This window comes from Mus pahari, chromosome 5, assembly GCF_900095145.1.
Source record: "Mus pahari chromosome 5, PAHARI_EIJ_v1.1, whole genome shotgun sequence".
Taxonomy (NCBI): Eukaryota; Metazoa; Chordata; class Mammalia; order Rodentia; family Muridae; genus Mus; species Mus pahari.
This window is the reverse complement of record NC_034594.1, coordinates 44,385,079-44,400,150: the sequence shown is the minus strand read 5'-3', so window position 1 is coordinate 44,400,150 and position 15,072 is coordinate 44,385,079. Positions and strand designations below refer to the sequence as shown.

Genomic DNA, 15,072 nt, shown 5'->3' with positions numbered 1-15,072 from the left:
AAAAAAAAAAAAAAAAAAAAAAAAATTGATTATGTTGGTTAGAATTCATAATTGGTTAATATTGATAGTATTATGTGTTATCTTAATACCATGAAAGGTTCCTAGAAAGGATCTCCCACAATTTGACAAGGAGTTAAAGCCATTGTGGACCTTTAAGGATGGGGAAACAAGGACAAATATTATGGAAACTGACCATATAAAGCCCTTCATCTGAAGAAGACATGTCTTAAAATGCTGGCTTTAGTAAATGCCGGCCATGTGCTCAGCATTGCTACATATGTTTCCGTGCAAGCCAGGTTACTTACCTTGGGTAGGAATAAATAACCAAAGCCTGACTAGCAAAAGGAAAGGGGCAGGTCTGATTCACAGGGCCATCAGGTCATTAAGAGAAGCCCAAAGTGTGGGAAATGGAAAAGACTACACTAGACTAATTAAAAGAACAGTGCTACCTATTGCACCTGCTCCCATGGTAATTACATCTGCTACCCAGGATACAGTTGCAGATGGGTATTCTTGGCCTCTAACTTAGATGTGCTCACAGGAAGCAAGGTCCAGCAACCCTTGAATCCATTAGATTCAAGAAATAAGAGAACTCCTGTATTTTTTACCAGTCCTTCTGGGACTGAGCCTGGCAAGGTCCATGAGCACTGATGCCTAACAATAAGGCATCCATAAATTTACCACAGCCAGTTCTCTACTCAGATCAGGTAGAATGTAGCTATTGTTCAGGAGAGCTTAGTCACTCTCCAGAATGAATAGACTTATTAGAATCAAGGGTCCTCCAAAATTCTAGAGGATTATCACAGAAAGGGGAGACAGGATTAGTGTGAGAAAATGCCAAAGGGGTATTTAGAAGGATTCAGGCAATGCAGATGACATTCCAGTACCAATCCATTTCTTTAAGATAGATTCATATGGTGCTGTAGAAGATGAAAAGGAGGGAACAGCATAGAATAAGATATAAAAGATCAATAATTAGATAATGATTTGTTGATTTCTTTAGCAGTTTACATAAAGAACTGATTGTACTGCCTATCTGAAAAGCTCTTGCTACCTAGAGCAGAATAAAGCTAGAGAAATTGCTGAAACAATAGGTGGTTGCCCTTAACACCTACTGATGTCAGATATGCTACTGTAAAATCTTGCTTCTTTACCTGCCTTACCTTTTTGCTTTTAAGTTTAAAATGAGAATACTAACTGGGCCCAGGATAAAAGCCTTTCTGGGGTTGTTCTGGCTTCGGTCCCCTGGTGATATTTCCTCTCTTTCACTCTCATCATATGAGTGCTTATTCCAGAAGGATTCTCAAAACAGGAGGAACTGAGTTGACTTTAAAAAGAAAATGTTCATCTTCTTCGGCTCCATCTCATAGATTTGTTGTCTTCACATTGACCTTGTTTTAAAATAACCTACAGTAAACCATGCTTCATGTGCCACTGAGAAAAATGGGGTGAAGGGCTTTTTATAGCTGCTTGTTTGTAAATTAGAATGAAACTACCTCAACATCTGATTTGTTAATTTATCATCATTTTAAAGCACTATATCATCCATATCAACTAAGAGATTAAGTATAAATTTCAGGTGTCTGTGTGTATGTGTATGTATGTTTATGCATGCATATGTGGATGTGTGGGTGTCTGTGTGTGTGCGCTTGTGTGTGTGTGCACATGTGTGTACAAAGGAGAGAAAGGGGAGGAAAGGAAAAGAGAGAATAAATGGTCATGTGGATGTCAAATGACAAGCTTGTTCCATGACATTCTTCTGGAGAGACTATATTATCTCTGAAAAATGTTTTTAGTCTTTCAGAGGATTGTGCATGGAAATGTGTTTATTAGATACCACTGCTTAGACATTGCTTTAAATTTGTACTGCTTTCTTTTACGAAATATGTATGAGATAACACTAATAAAAGAAACCTTTTGCAAAAGTTTGAAAGTACAAAAATGGTTGGAGATAACATACTATTTGAGTGAAAATGACTCCCATAGAATCCTATTATTGGAGGTGTGACTTGTTAGAGGGTGTCACTGGAGGATGGGCTCTAAGGTTTTGAGAAGCCCACACCAAGCCCAATGACTTGCTATCTCTTTCTGCTCCCTGTGGATCAAGATGTAGAACTCTCAGCTATCTCTCCAGTACTGTGTCTGCCCATGTGCCACTATGATTCTCAGCACAACGATAATGAACTAGACCTCTGAATTGTTAGCCAGGCACAATTAAATCTTTCCCTACATAACAGTTGCCATGGTCATGATATCTCTTCACAGCAATAGAAACTCTAACGAAGACAGAAATTGGTACCAGAAACTGGGGTATTGCTGTGATAGGCCATTGTTTGGAGAAATGTGGGCTTTGGGAGCTCACAGCCAACCTGATCTACAGAGCAAGTTAAGACAAGTACAGCCAAGCTTAGACAGTGAAGGAAACCATCAAAAACAGAGCTGATCAAAACATGGAGCCAATTCTACAGCAAGTAGCAGAACTTAACAGCTTCAGCTGTGTGGTTCTGAGTTTGGAGTCAAGGATACAGTAAAGGGGTAATGGAGTCTTTTTCCTCAACTAAGGAAAGCTGCTGAGGTCAGGCATGTCAGGGATGTCCCTGCATGAAGACCTAGAAAGGCAATTACATGAAGCTGTAAATGTGATGCCTGAATTGCCTTGGGGACCCCAAGATATCTGGAGATGCCAGACTCATGGGATAACTGCCAAGGGGAGCTGCTAACAAATGAGGGGAAACATCTCAAGAGAAAGAGGTGTATTGTGGTCTACAAAGCTCAAAGAAGCTGGAGATCTTAAGAGCCAGTGACATCATAAAGATGCAGTTTGGCCTTTGCCTAGCTGGGTTTTGGTCTTGCTTTGGTCCAGTGTTACCTAATTATGCTCTTTCCACCCTTTTGAAATGGTAATGTATATTCTGTGCCATTATATGTATTTTATCTGCTTTTTTATTTTGACTTTACAAGAATTACAATTAAAAGATTAACAAGAGTCTCTGAAGAGTCTTTATATTTGTACTTTTAAACAGCATTGAGATGGTTAAAGACTGTGGGGACTTTGAATTTGGACCAAATTTATTTTGCCTTATGATATAGTCACAAACTTATGGAGGCCAGGGAGTGAAATGTGGTAGTTTGAATAAAATGCCCCCATAGACTCATAAGGAGTGTAATTATTGGAGTTGTGGTCTTGTTAAAGGAGCTATGGCTTTGTTAGAGGAAGTATGTCACTGGCAGGGTGGCTTTGAGATTTCAGAAGCTCAAGCCAGGCCAGTGGCTCACTGTCTTTTCCTGCTCCTTGTGCATCGAGATGTAGAACTCCCATATACCACTCCAACACCATGCCTGCTTGCATGTCCCATACTTCCCACCATGATGATAACAGACTAAAAACCCTGAACTGTTTTAAGCCATTCCCAGTTAAAGAGTTGCTGTGGTCATGGTATCATTTCATAGCAATAGAAACCCTAAGACATACACATTTAAATAGTCCACACTCAAATTAATACTAACACTACTGAAACAAGAACACAAATTTCATCTTCCCAAGTCTACTTTGGAAGTAAGGTTTGATAATCTGGAATCTCAAAAACAGAAACTGAACTGAATTTCCAAATTGTTGGTGAGTAGTTTCTCAAATAAGAAACACATTTGCCGTTGTGCATTTATGTGTGGCTTAACTCTGGACACTATTCAGAACACCAATTTTGTTTCAGCTATGGAAAAACAGCCAGTTAGCTGAAAACCTACATTGCCTAAGTCCTATGAGTCAAGACCTTCTCTAATGAACAACTTTGAAATTTAAAATATTTCTGGACATCAGATTATTTTGAAGTTATTCTGAATTCTGAATAGCAGCTTACTTAAATTCTTAATAAATTGTTCTCTTCAATTATTCTAAGAAATATTCTCCCAGGATTTTTTAGATGTTATTCATCATCCTCCTTTCTTACTCAAGTTTCTCAAAACTCTTGGACAACTTTTTAAAAGAAGTTCAACTTCATGTCATTTACAACTATATAAGCATCCTGCATTCAGAACTAGAAATCTATAGCAATTATAAACATAATCACAGTTTTTTACTTTATGGAGAATATTAAAGGTTATTTATATCCCCACACTGTGCCATGATTCTTGGCCTGTGACTTCAATGGTGGATAACACAAGACAAGCTATCTTAGTACAATATAGGCATTTATCCATAGATTCTTAACCACAGTGTATATCACAATGCTACCACTGAACATTGTTAGAGTTGGAATCTGTAGGTTTGTTCACATTGTGCACTCTATAGAGTCCCAGCCAACCTTGTAGTTTTTGCAGTTGGACAGCAAAAGCTATCTACATGTCAGAGGGTCAGCAAAAAATGTTGGCGAATGCTTTGTTTCTTCATGCATGTGAGACAGTACTTCACAGCAAGTTAAGGCAGAAGTTGTTAACTCATATAAGGAATATAAAGCCAAGTCTGCATCCACCTGATTACTAGACATGTGAGTTCAATTGGATAGAGGCTATTAGTACTCAGAATTACCAAATGATCACTAGCAGGAATGGGCAATGCCTTAAAATGGCTTGATAGAGATTATGAACACTCAATTTGTCCTTTTCCTCATGAAAGACAAAGGAATAAAATTCCTCCAATCAGTAAATTTGAAAAGTTCTTAAAATATGTATTTGGGAGCTATCAATTCACCGAAGATTGGATGTAAAACAACAAATTCACCCAGTTGATGATTTTTAGTAAGGACATATTTTCAAATACAGACAACCACCTAAGATACTCACCAGGAGTCCTTTGGATAAATTCATACAATTTGTAGAAAATTAACAACCTGCTAGGAGCAGATAAAAAATATACAGAGAATTCAGGCACAGTAAGAAGATTTGGAGATATTTGTATCTTGATTATATATACTTGCTTCCAACAAGTCATGTAAATGAATTAAACAAAAAACACACATTCATATAGAAAATCCCTAAAGACTAGCTGGTGCTTATTCTTTAAAAGGCAAGCAAAGTGTTTCCTGTGATGAAAGTTTCTCTGTATTACCTGTACTGCTTTCTCATGTCATGCCCAACCGCATTGGTTTCCCAAATTTTAGTAGCAAGAACTCTAACTGTATTCAGGAACAGAATAAAATTCAGCTGAAAGACAAAAGAAGGTAATACCACACAAAAATTAGACTGGTCTTCAAAACATTTGTAGAAACTTAATAATTTGAACTTCTTTGTATTAAGACTAAAAATTACTCATTCCATAAATTTGGATGCAGAATCTGAGATAAGACAGTAAAGGTGACTGATTCTTGATTTGTTTTCATTTTAAAATTAAAAAAGAAAAGAAAAGCTAAAATTTTAATAGCACTAGAAACCAGAAATATCAGAAAATAATCTACCAGAATCTAAGTTCCAAAGTTCAGATGTAGCCATATGGAAGGTTGGTGGGACAAAAATAAGGTATTGTATAAATGGGACTACCTTTTAAAACTGATATTAAAACCTCACTTCTGCCTCTGTGATCATGAAGAAGAGTAATAGAATTGTTCAGAGAATAATATTCTCTCCTATGATGTGTGAAATGTACTGGGAGATGCATGTTAAGAATATTTTATAGGCAAGATGCTGTATAAGAAAAGGTCTCTGGTGTAGAAAGTTATATTGAATTTGAAAAGGGATAGGTGTGGGATCCATTAGAGAGAATCAAGTTCTACCTTCAAACGAGGGAGATGGCAGAGAGTTGGTTCCTCTTCCTTTGTATAAGAGGAAAATGCTCCTAGACTAACCATGCATGGCTGCAATTTCTTGAACATTCTCTAAGCTTCACATGAATATGAGATCTTTTTATTGTGTGCCATTATTAAGGACCCAAAGTTTCCAATTCAAAAAGATTTGACCTGAGTTAACTAGCTAGTTACTGGAATTTGAAGCCATCTGCATGGTTCTTTGGTGGATTCAATGATCACACTCTCACTCTCTTCAGATGCATTAAAACATACATAAAACATTCCATGAGGATTGCTTTCTGAACAGCCATATTTATTTAACATCACAGAATTTCCGCTTTACCTGAGAAAACAGCTCTTAGTGATGCAGTAAGTCTCGGGTGGAGATCTGGGGAAAGGCTGAATCACAGCAACTATGTAACTGGCTGAGGAATTGAGCCAAGAGGTGCTATGGGAGGACAACCAACTGTGCACTGTCATTTATCAGTCCCTAATCCATATTATAGAAGTGCAACCCTAAGCTCTTCTGTACAAAAATGTCCAGAACCAAGATCTCTGACTTCATGTCATACATCAAAGATAATTTCTGATACCCCGCAATTTTTTTGATTGGAAAGTAATATATACCAGTTAACCCAACAGTTTAATAAAAGAGAAGATGTATTGAAGGATGGCAAATTGACTACTAAAAAAATAAGTATTAATAAAAACTAAGCCTGAGCAGAACTTGTTAGTTTCAAAGAAAATACACATGTTTATTAACGTAATGACACATGTAAGAGTAGCTACATGAAACTTCAAACAATTGTTCTAAATAGTTTAGGGAACTATAGAATATAGGGTACCAAAAAGTGTTATTGGTCAATAATCTGATCCTGATTTAACTTTGGTACCTGGTATCTGTCTAGAAATTTGTCTATTTTATCCAGGTTTTCCAGTTTTGTGGAGTATAGCCCTTTGTAGTAGGATCTGAAGATGTTTTGGATTTCCTCAGGTTCTGTTGTTATGTCTCCCTTTCCATTTCTGATTTTGTTAATTAGTATACTGTCCCTGTGCCCTCTAGTTAGTCTAGTTAGTTATCTATCTTGTTGATTTTCTCAAAGAACCAGCTCCTGATTTGATTGATTCTTTGAATAGTTCTTTTTGTTTCCACTTGGATGATTTCAGCCCTGAGTTTGATTATTTCCTGTTGTCTACTCCTCTTGGGTGAATTTGCTTCCTTTTGTTCTAGAGCTTTTATGTGTGCTATCAAGCTGCGAGTGTATGCACTGTCTAGTTTCTTTTTGGCAGCCCTCAGAGCTATGAGTTTTCCTTTTAGGACTGCTTTCATTGTGTCCCCTAAGTTTGGGTATGCTGCGGCTTCATCTTCATTAAACTCTAAAAAGTCTTTAATTTCTTTCTTTATTTCTTCCTTGACAAAGGTATCATAGAGTAGAGTATTGTTCATCTTCCATGTGAGTGTTGGCTTTCTATTACTTATGTTGTTATTGAAGATCAGCCTTAGTCCATGGTGATCTGATAGGATGCATGGGATACTTTCAATATTTTTTTATCTGTTGAGGCCTGTTTTGTGACCAATTATATGGTCAATTTTGGAGAAGGTACCATGAATTAGAAAGGGCAAGTTGCAAATTCATCTGGAATAACAAAAAACCTAGAATAGCAAAAACTTTTCTTAATGATAAAAGAACCTCTGGTGGAATTGCCATGCCTGACCTAAAGCTGTACTAGAGAGCAATTGTGATAAAAACTGCATGGTACTGGTACAGCAACAGACAGGTAGACCAATTAAATAGAATTGAAGACCCAGAAATGAACCCACACACCTATGGTCATTTGATCTTTCACAAGGGAGCTAAAATCATCCAGTGGAAAAAAGACAGCATTTTCAACAAATGGTGCTGGCACAACTGGCGGCTATCATGTAGAAGAATGCAAATAGATCGATTTTTATCACCTTGTACTAAGGTCAAGACTAAGTGGATCAAGGAACTCTACATAAAACCAGTGACACTAAAACTTATAGAGGAGAAAATGGGAAAAGCCTCGAAGATATGGGCACAAGGTAAAAATTCCTGAACAGAACAGCAATGGCTTGTGCTGTAAAATCAAGAATTGACAAATGGGACCTCATAAAATTGCAAAGCTTATGTAAGGCAAAAGACACTGTCACTAAGACAAAAGGGCCACCAACAGATTGGGAAAGGATCATTACCAATCCTAAATTAGATAGGGGACTAATATCCAATATATATAAAGAACTCAAAAAGATGAACTTCAGAAAATCAAATAACCCTATTAAAAATGGGGCACAGAGCTAAGCAAAGAATTTTCAACTGAGGAATATCAAATGGCTGAGAAACACCTGAAAAAATGCTCAACATCCTTAATCATCAGGGAAATGCAAATTAAAACAACCCTGAGATTCCACCTCACACCAGTCAGAATGGCTAAGATCAAAAATTCAGATGACAGCAGATGCTGGCAAGGATGTGGAGAAAGAAGGACACTCCTCCATTGTTGGTGGGATTGCAAGCTGGTACAACCACTCTGGAAATCAGTCTGGTGGTTCCTAAGAAAATTGAACATAGTACTACCAGAAGATCCAGAAATTCCTCTCCTGGGCATATACTCAGAAGATCTTCCAACTGGTAATAAGGACACATGCTCCACTATGTTCCTAGCAGCCTTATTTATAATAGCCAGAAGCTGGAAAGAACCCAGATGTCCCTCAACAGAGGAATAGATACAGAAACTGTGGTACATTTACACAATGTAGTACTACTCAGCTATTAAAAACAATGAATTTATGAAATTCTAAGGCAAATGGATGCATCTGAAGGATATCATCCTTAGTGAGATAACCCAATCACAAAAGAACACACATGATATGCACTCAATGGTAAGTGGATATTAGCCCAGAAACTTAGAATATACAAGATACAATTTGCAAAACACATGAAACTCAAGAAGAAGGAAGACTTTGTTCCTTCTTAGAATGGGGAACAAAATACCAATGGAATAAGTTGCCAAGACAAAGTTCAGAGCTGAGATGGAAGGAAAGACCAGAGACTGCCCCACAGAGGGATCCATCCCATATACAACCACCAAATCCAAACACTATTGCATATGCCAGAAAGATTTTGCTGACAGGACCCTGGCATAGCTCTCTCTTGTGAGGCTATGCCAATGCCTGGCAAATACAAAAGTGGATGCTCACAGTCATCTATTGGATGGAACACAGGGCCCCCCAATGGAGGAGCTAGAGAAAGTACCCAAGGAGCTGAAGGAGTCTACAACCCTATAGGAGCAACAACAATATGAACTAACCAGTACCCCCCAGAGCTGTGTCTCTAGTTGCATATGTAGCAGAGGATGGCCTAGTCAGCCATCAATGGGAGGAGAGGCCCTTGGTATTACGAAGATCATATGCCCCAGTACAGGAGAATGCCAGGGCCAGGAAGCAGGAGTGGGTAGGTTGGGGAACAGGGTAGGGGGAGGGAATAGGGGGCTTTGGGGATAGCATTTGAAATGTAAATGAAGAAAATATCTAATAAAAATGCCTTTAAAAAACAAAAAAAATGTGTTATTGGTTATATAATATCCTGAATTTTTTTACAAAAAAGGGAGCTTTTTAATTTTCACAATGATTCTAGAAGACATATCATCATCATCACTTCACAGATACAGAGTAGATGACACTGTACGTGACCACACAACCAGTGAGTGGCAGAATGCTAATGTAGAACACACAGTTGGACCTACTGTGTAACTCCTGGCCATTCTGTTGTCATATAATTGAAGCGATAAAAGATTTCATTGATTAAAAATGAATCAAAGTGGCCTAATCGGTCATCATTGGAAAGAGAGGCCCCTTGGTCTTGCAAACTTTAGATGCCCCAGCACAGGGGCATGCCAGTGCCAAAAAGTGGGAGTGGGTGGGTAGGGGAGCAGGGGTGGGGGGAGGGTATAGGAAATTTTCAGGATAGCATTTGAAATGTAAATAAAGAAAATACCTAATAAATAATGAATCAAAGACATTTACTTTAAATCTGAGATTCTACTTCTAGATAAGAGCATAAAAATGCTCTTCAAAATAATGCAAGAACTTAATGAACAGAATTTAAGAATAAGAACAAGCCCCTAGAATCAGATGGTGAGGCTACAGCAAACGGAAAGGTGTCTGCATAGCAAAGGAAACAATGAGCATAGCACACAGGACACAGATGGGAGAAAATCTTTACCAACTACACCTCTGACACAAAGAACTGCCAAAACTAAATACAAAGAAAATAAAGCAGCCAATCAACAAACGGACTAATAATAAATATTGGGGAGGATGTGGGGAAACAGGAAGCCTCGTTCACTGTTTGTGGTGGGTGGGGTAAAATTAAGATAGCAAGTAGGAAAATAAGTTTGGAGGTTTCTCAAAAAAGTAAAAATAAAATTAACATGTACTTCAGCTATTCCACTCCTGTGCAAGCATCCAGAGAACCCCATTCCCCACCACAGTTGCATCCCCATTATTTATTGCTGCTGTCCTCATTACAGAAAAGAAATGGAACCAACCTAGATGCCCATTAACAGATGAACGGATGTTGAAAGTCTGGTACATATATAAAATGAAATATTATTCAACTCTGATAAAAAAATGAAATGACAAAATTTTCTGGGAAAAAAAACTGATGGACTTAGAATATATAATGATGTTAAGTGCGGTAACCCAATCTCAGAATGAAGAAAAGAAAGCATGTTCTCCCACAACTTGTATGCCAGCCTATAATGTATACTCGACTATATGTAAGCAAATGTGTAGCTTTCATTTAGCATTTTAAAAGGAGAACAGGAAAGAGCAACAAAACAAAGCCAAAAGGCATACTAATGAGTTCACATATACAGTATCCTTTGTGTATGTCCCTTCAGTGCACTCTCAAAGGGTAACACATTTTCAATGCAGATTTGGTCCTCAGTGGGCGGTGTCCACATCTGATACCATAAGGGGCCATTACCTTCCTGGGAGGCATGAATTTTAAGTTGCATTTTTCACTGATTATTCCTTTAGGGAGTAGTTCTTTTGTAATCATTGCTAAACTTGGTGAGTTTAAAAAAAAATACAAAAGTAAAACAACAAAAATTTTAACTTCAAAATGATAGAGTGTGAAGATTGTTGGAATTATTTTAAAATAATCCCAACCTTGAAATTTCTGAGAATTCCTTGGCTTTATTTTCCCTGAATACCCAAGAATAACATATCTGGAATTAAAAAAAACCTAAGAAGTTTGTTTGGTTTTTTCCACTGTACATTATAATTCTAAAAATGTACCATTATTGCTGAATAAATGTACTTTGCCTTAAATATATATAAAGCAACAAATGGATATGGAGACAGAAATTCATTGAGAACAGAATAGCTTAGTAAAAGATGGTAAAGGGCCTAAACTATACCCAAGTTTTTAAATCAGTAGAATAAGCAGCAAGATGTGAGACCACAGAGCAGGAGAACAGATTCAGCAGCTGAGATCCCCCTGCCCTGGAAGAGCCTTCCAGAGGATGCTTCCAGCTGTGTGGGGCTAAGGTGCTTACATAGAGAACACGGAATTGAGAGCTAGTGAGCAAAGTATTCTTTCTGAAGAAAAGACTGTGAATGAGGATATAAAGAAAAAATTTCCTATAGACATTACAGACATGATTCTGCAGATAGGAGAGGTACATCATGTGACAATGGAGGGCAGTGGCATCCGTCATTCATTATGATTGTCTTTCAATGATGAAGGATATTCTTGCTGTTGCTGCTGTAAGTGAGAATTATGAAGAGTCCCTGCATGTGTCAAGCAGTGTTCTTGGAGAAAAATGTTTCCTTGTATAATTGCATAATGATATAATTGTATAATCTCCGTGTAATTTTCCAGGTAAAAACTGCCTCTGAACTGATGAACTTAGCTAAACTCAACTTTGTTGTCTGAACTCAACTCTACGTCACTCTCTGAATTGCCTTCCCCACCTGATGTACCCTGTGCTGCTCTTAAGTAGCCTTTTTCCCGTCTGTTCCAGTGAGACTGGGGTGTATCCTATCTTTGACTCATTCTGTCAAATCTTTCTCTGATTCATCACTTTGTCTCCCCCTCAATTAAATGGCACTTTCAAACATGGCTGCTTCCTTTTACAAACTAACTTTACCTTCCTTGTGTTGGATTAAAGGTGTGTATGTACTAAGGGTGTGTACTAAGGTGTGGATATTCTATCCAGAGGGATTAAATGTGTGTCATTATAGCTGGATCACACAGACCTAGAAATTCTTTTGATATGATCCCTTGCCAGAGCAGCCATGTTGCTGAATTAAGATTTCTCTACCTCTTCCCCCTTTTCACTTAACCTGATAATCATACACAGTTTTACTATTACAACAGAAACCAGTCATCAATTTCACAAACTTAATAGTCCAAATGTCCTTGTGAAAATCTGTTTATACAATGATCCTTCATACCTGCATTCCTGATCATCTATCCTTCAGCAAATGTCCATTTTAGCAACAAGGATTTCCAATCTGCCATATGTACCTCTTCAGCTGGTTTGTTGAGCTGTCCCCATGCAGGGAATCAGCTTTCTACATCATCTTCCTTGCTATCTTTCTGCATCAATTCTTTCCTTGAGTCATGCCTTTCATGTGGAAACTTCTCTTACTCAGATTGGATCTTTACCAATTTGGATGGAACCCATAGTCTTTCATAGGTAAACCTCTTTCCCAGTGTAACATATTTCATGACTTCCATGCTGATGTTAAAACGTCTTTAAAGTATACAGGTTGATCTAATCCAGAAATTGTTTTGTTTTGTTTTGTTTTGTTTTGTTTTGTTTTGTTTTACAATCCAGCATCTTTCAGATAATCTTATTCCTCCTTTCTGTTTATCAAGGTACCATTAGATCTTTATGAATTTACACATAAAGTAGACACTTAGGCACTAGCATTCCATGCCTAGCTCCATGCCACTGAGTCACACCTCTGACCCATTTAAATATAGAAGCAATCAAGCCATATTACATAAGATATTCAGTGTCTCCAATACCTAGTTTAGTTTTCTTTAGTTGCTCTGTGAATTGCTGACAAGAAATGCTTGGCTTGTGTTGTTCTGACTGTAGCCCAGGTTGGTCTTGAATTCACAGTGTTAGCTAAAGATGGCCTTGAGCTCCTAAGCCTCCTTCCTTTGTCTCTCAAGAACTGAGACTACAGATGTGTTACTGCATTCAACTAATTTTCATATAGTAGCTGCAACTAAGCAATACTGTTGATTAGCAATAAAGCAATAGATCATCTAAAACTCAGTCTTCAAGCAACCCATAGCTGGCATTTAAAAAAGAACCAATGAACTAAAGTAAGAAATCTGAGCTGGCCACTCATTGATGCATTTGAATTTGTAGGTACGCTTTTCTGTAATCTGTGGTTCATTTTCTGAGAAATCTTCAAAAATAATCTAAGAGTCAAAAAATATTTGGGGTGGGAACCATTTAGAAGATGTTTTCCTGATGGTAATTTGACAATGCTAGTGTAGGGCTCTTCACATTTAAATAATCCCGCATAAATCGATGTGACTGTGAGAGCTTGCAGAGTTTATAGTTCACGTGCTACACGGGGCTCAGAACTAGGAAAATGTGGACAGGGAGTGAATACTTCTTGAGAGTCACGTTTATTGGTCTATATTCGCTTTTACAGCATCATTGTGCTATGGACCAGTCTCTGTGTATTGGACCTGGACAGGGTCTTCAGATATCTAATGGTTACTTTAAGAGAAGTACATTTAATACAAAGTTCAGATTTTTAGGGTTTTTTTTTTTGTCATCTCATGTGTGTTTTGTTCTACACACCCATAAAAATGATATCTCAGAGAATTCTAACAGAAGGAACAGGATGGCACATCTCATAAAAACTTTTAGGAACATCTTAAATGATGACTTGTAAAAAATACTATATTGATTACTTTTTAAAATGTGGAAAATAAACAGGTATATTCTACTCTCTGTTCCTTAAGTCAATGAACCATTTCCCACCAACCGTTATCACAGGAGGGTCAACCTCCAGAATCAAGAGATGGAAATAAGGAAGATTGGTAAAGGAGAGATTCATAGAAATCCAGTTTAGTATCTAAATTTGGTATTTGACAGAATTGCAAATACCAAATTGACTTTTTTCCTAAAGAAAAATCTCCCTTCCAGAAGTCTTTCTTAAATATCTCAAAATCACACTACAAATGAAATTCAAGCTCTAATATATACAATAGATTCTGTCCATGAGTTACAGACTAATAAGAAATGAGCTATGCATTTTGTGTTTATATTTATTATCGAATCAAATTGTAGCATTATAATGGGGAAGTGTATTACTTATAGTTTAAAAGCTCATAAATCCATAACAATATGACTATCAATAAATTATAAACACTCCTCATGTTCAACATATTGAGAAGTAAGCCATTCTGTGGTGTGGTGGCTGCAGTTTGGGGTTCTCCGATGGGAATGATTATATACATTTGACTTTAAGACAGACATGTGTTGCAACCAAGGGTGAAGGTTATGGTCAGGGTCAACAAAACAGAAGCCTTCTTGCCACTGACAGCCGGGCTAGAGGATGTATAATGGGTTCATTCAAAAGGTGGACCAGTTAAAGAGCCCTGTAAATAGTGGACATCTCCCCACTGAGGCACAGGATGCTGAGGGGCAATGCTGTCCCTGGAGATCTGGAAGACATTACTCAGTAAAACTCCCTAAAGAAAAGATGCGCTACTTGAAGCCAATTCCATGTCTTACATTCATGACCAGGGTTTCAACCCATTTCCCCAGAGATGAGAAAGACTACAAAAGGAGTTCACATCACATGAGCCCCTCCAATGCAAGGAGAACTCAGGACTGAGGAGAAAAGAAAATCACCCACTCTAAAGTGTGTCCAAAGCCACAGACTGAGGCACACAATGACACTCCATACAGAAAGAGGGACAAGAAGGAAGACCAGAAAGAAAAGGGAGAAGAATGAAAATTGATAGGTTCTGAAGAAACTTCTATCCATCTAGTGACACTCATTTACGTAAATATGCACTGGTTACATTTACTTTTTTAGTTCATTTAAAAGAAAATGTTCACTTGGCTGGTAGCATATGCCGGAGGACCCAGCATTACGTCTTCTGGGCATATACCCAGAAGATCTTCCAACTGGTAATAAGGACACATGGTCCACTATGTTCATAGCAGCCTTATTTATAATAGCCAGAAGCTGGAAAGAACCTAGATGTCCCTCAATAGAGGAATGGATACAGAAACTGTGGTACATTTACACAGTGGAGTACTACTCAGCTATTAAAAACAATGA

At 37.7% G+C, this 15,072-nt stretch overlaps 1 protein-coding gene across 1 annotated transcript in view; it reads right to left on the bottom strand.

Annotated features, from left to right (window-relative positions):
- The window catches only part of Pth2r (parathyroid hormone 2 receptor), an 86,589-nt gene that overhangs the window by 13,086 nt on the left and 58,431 nt on the right, over positions 1 to 15,072 (bottom strand). The window contains 1 exon segment of the mRNA XM_021198532.1: positions 5,045 to 5,139. Coding sequence (XP_021054191.1) covers positions 5,045 to 5,139 — 95 coding nt within the window.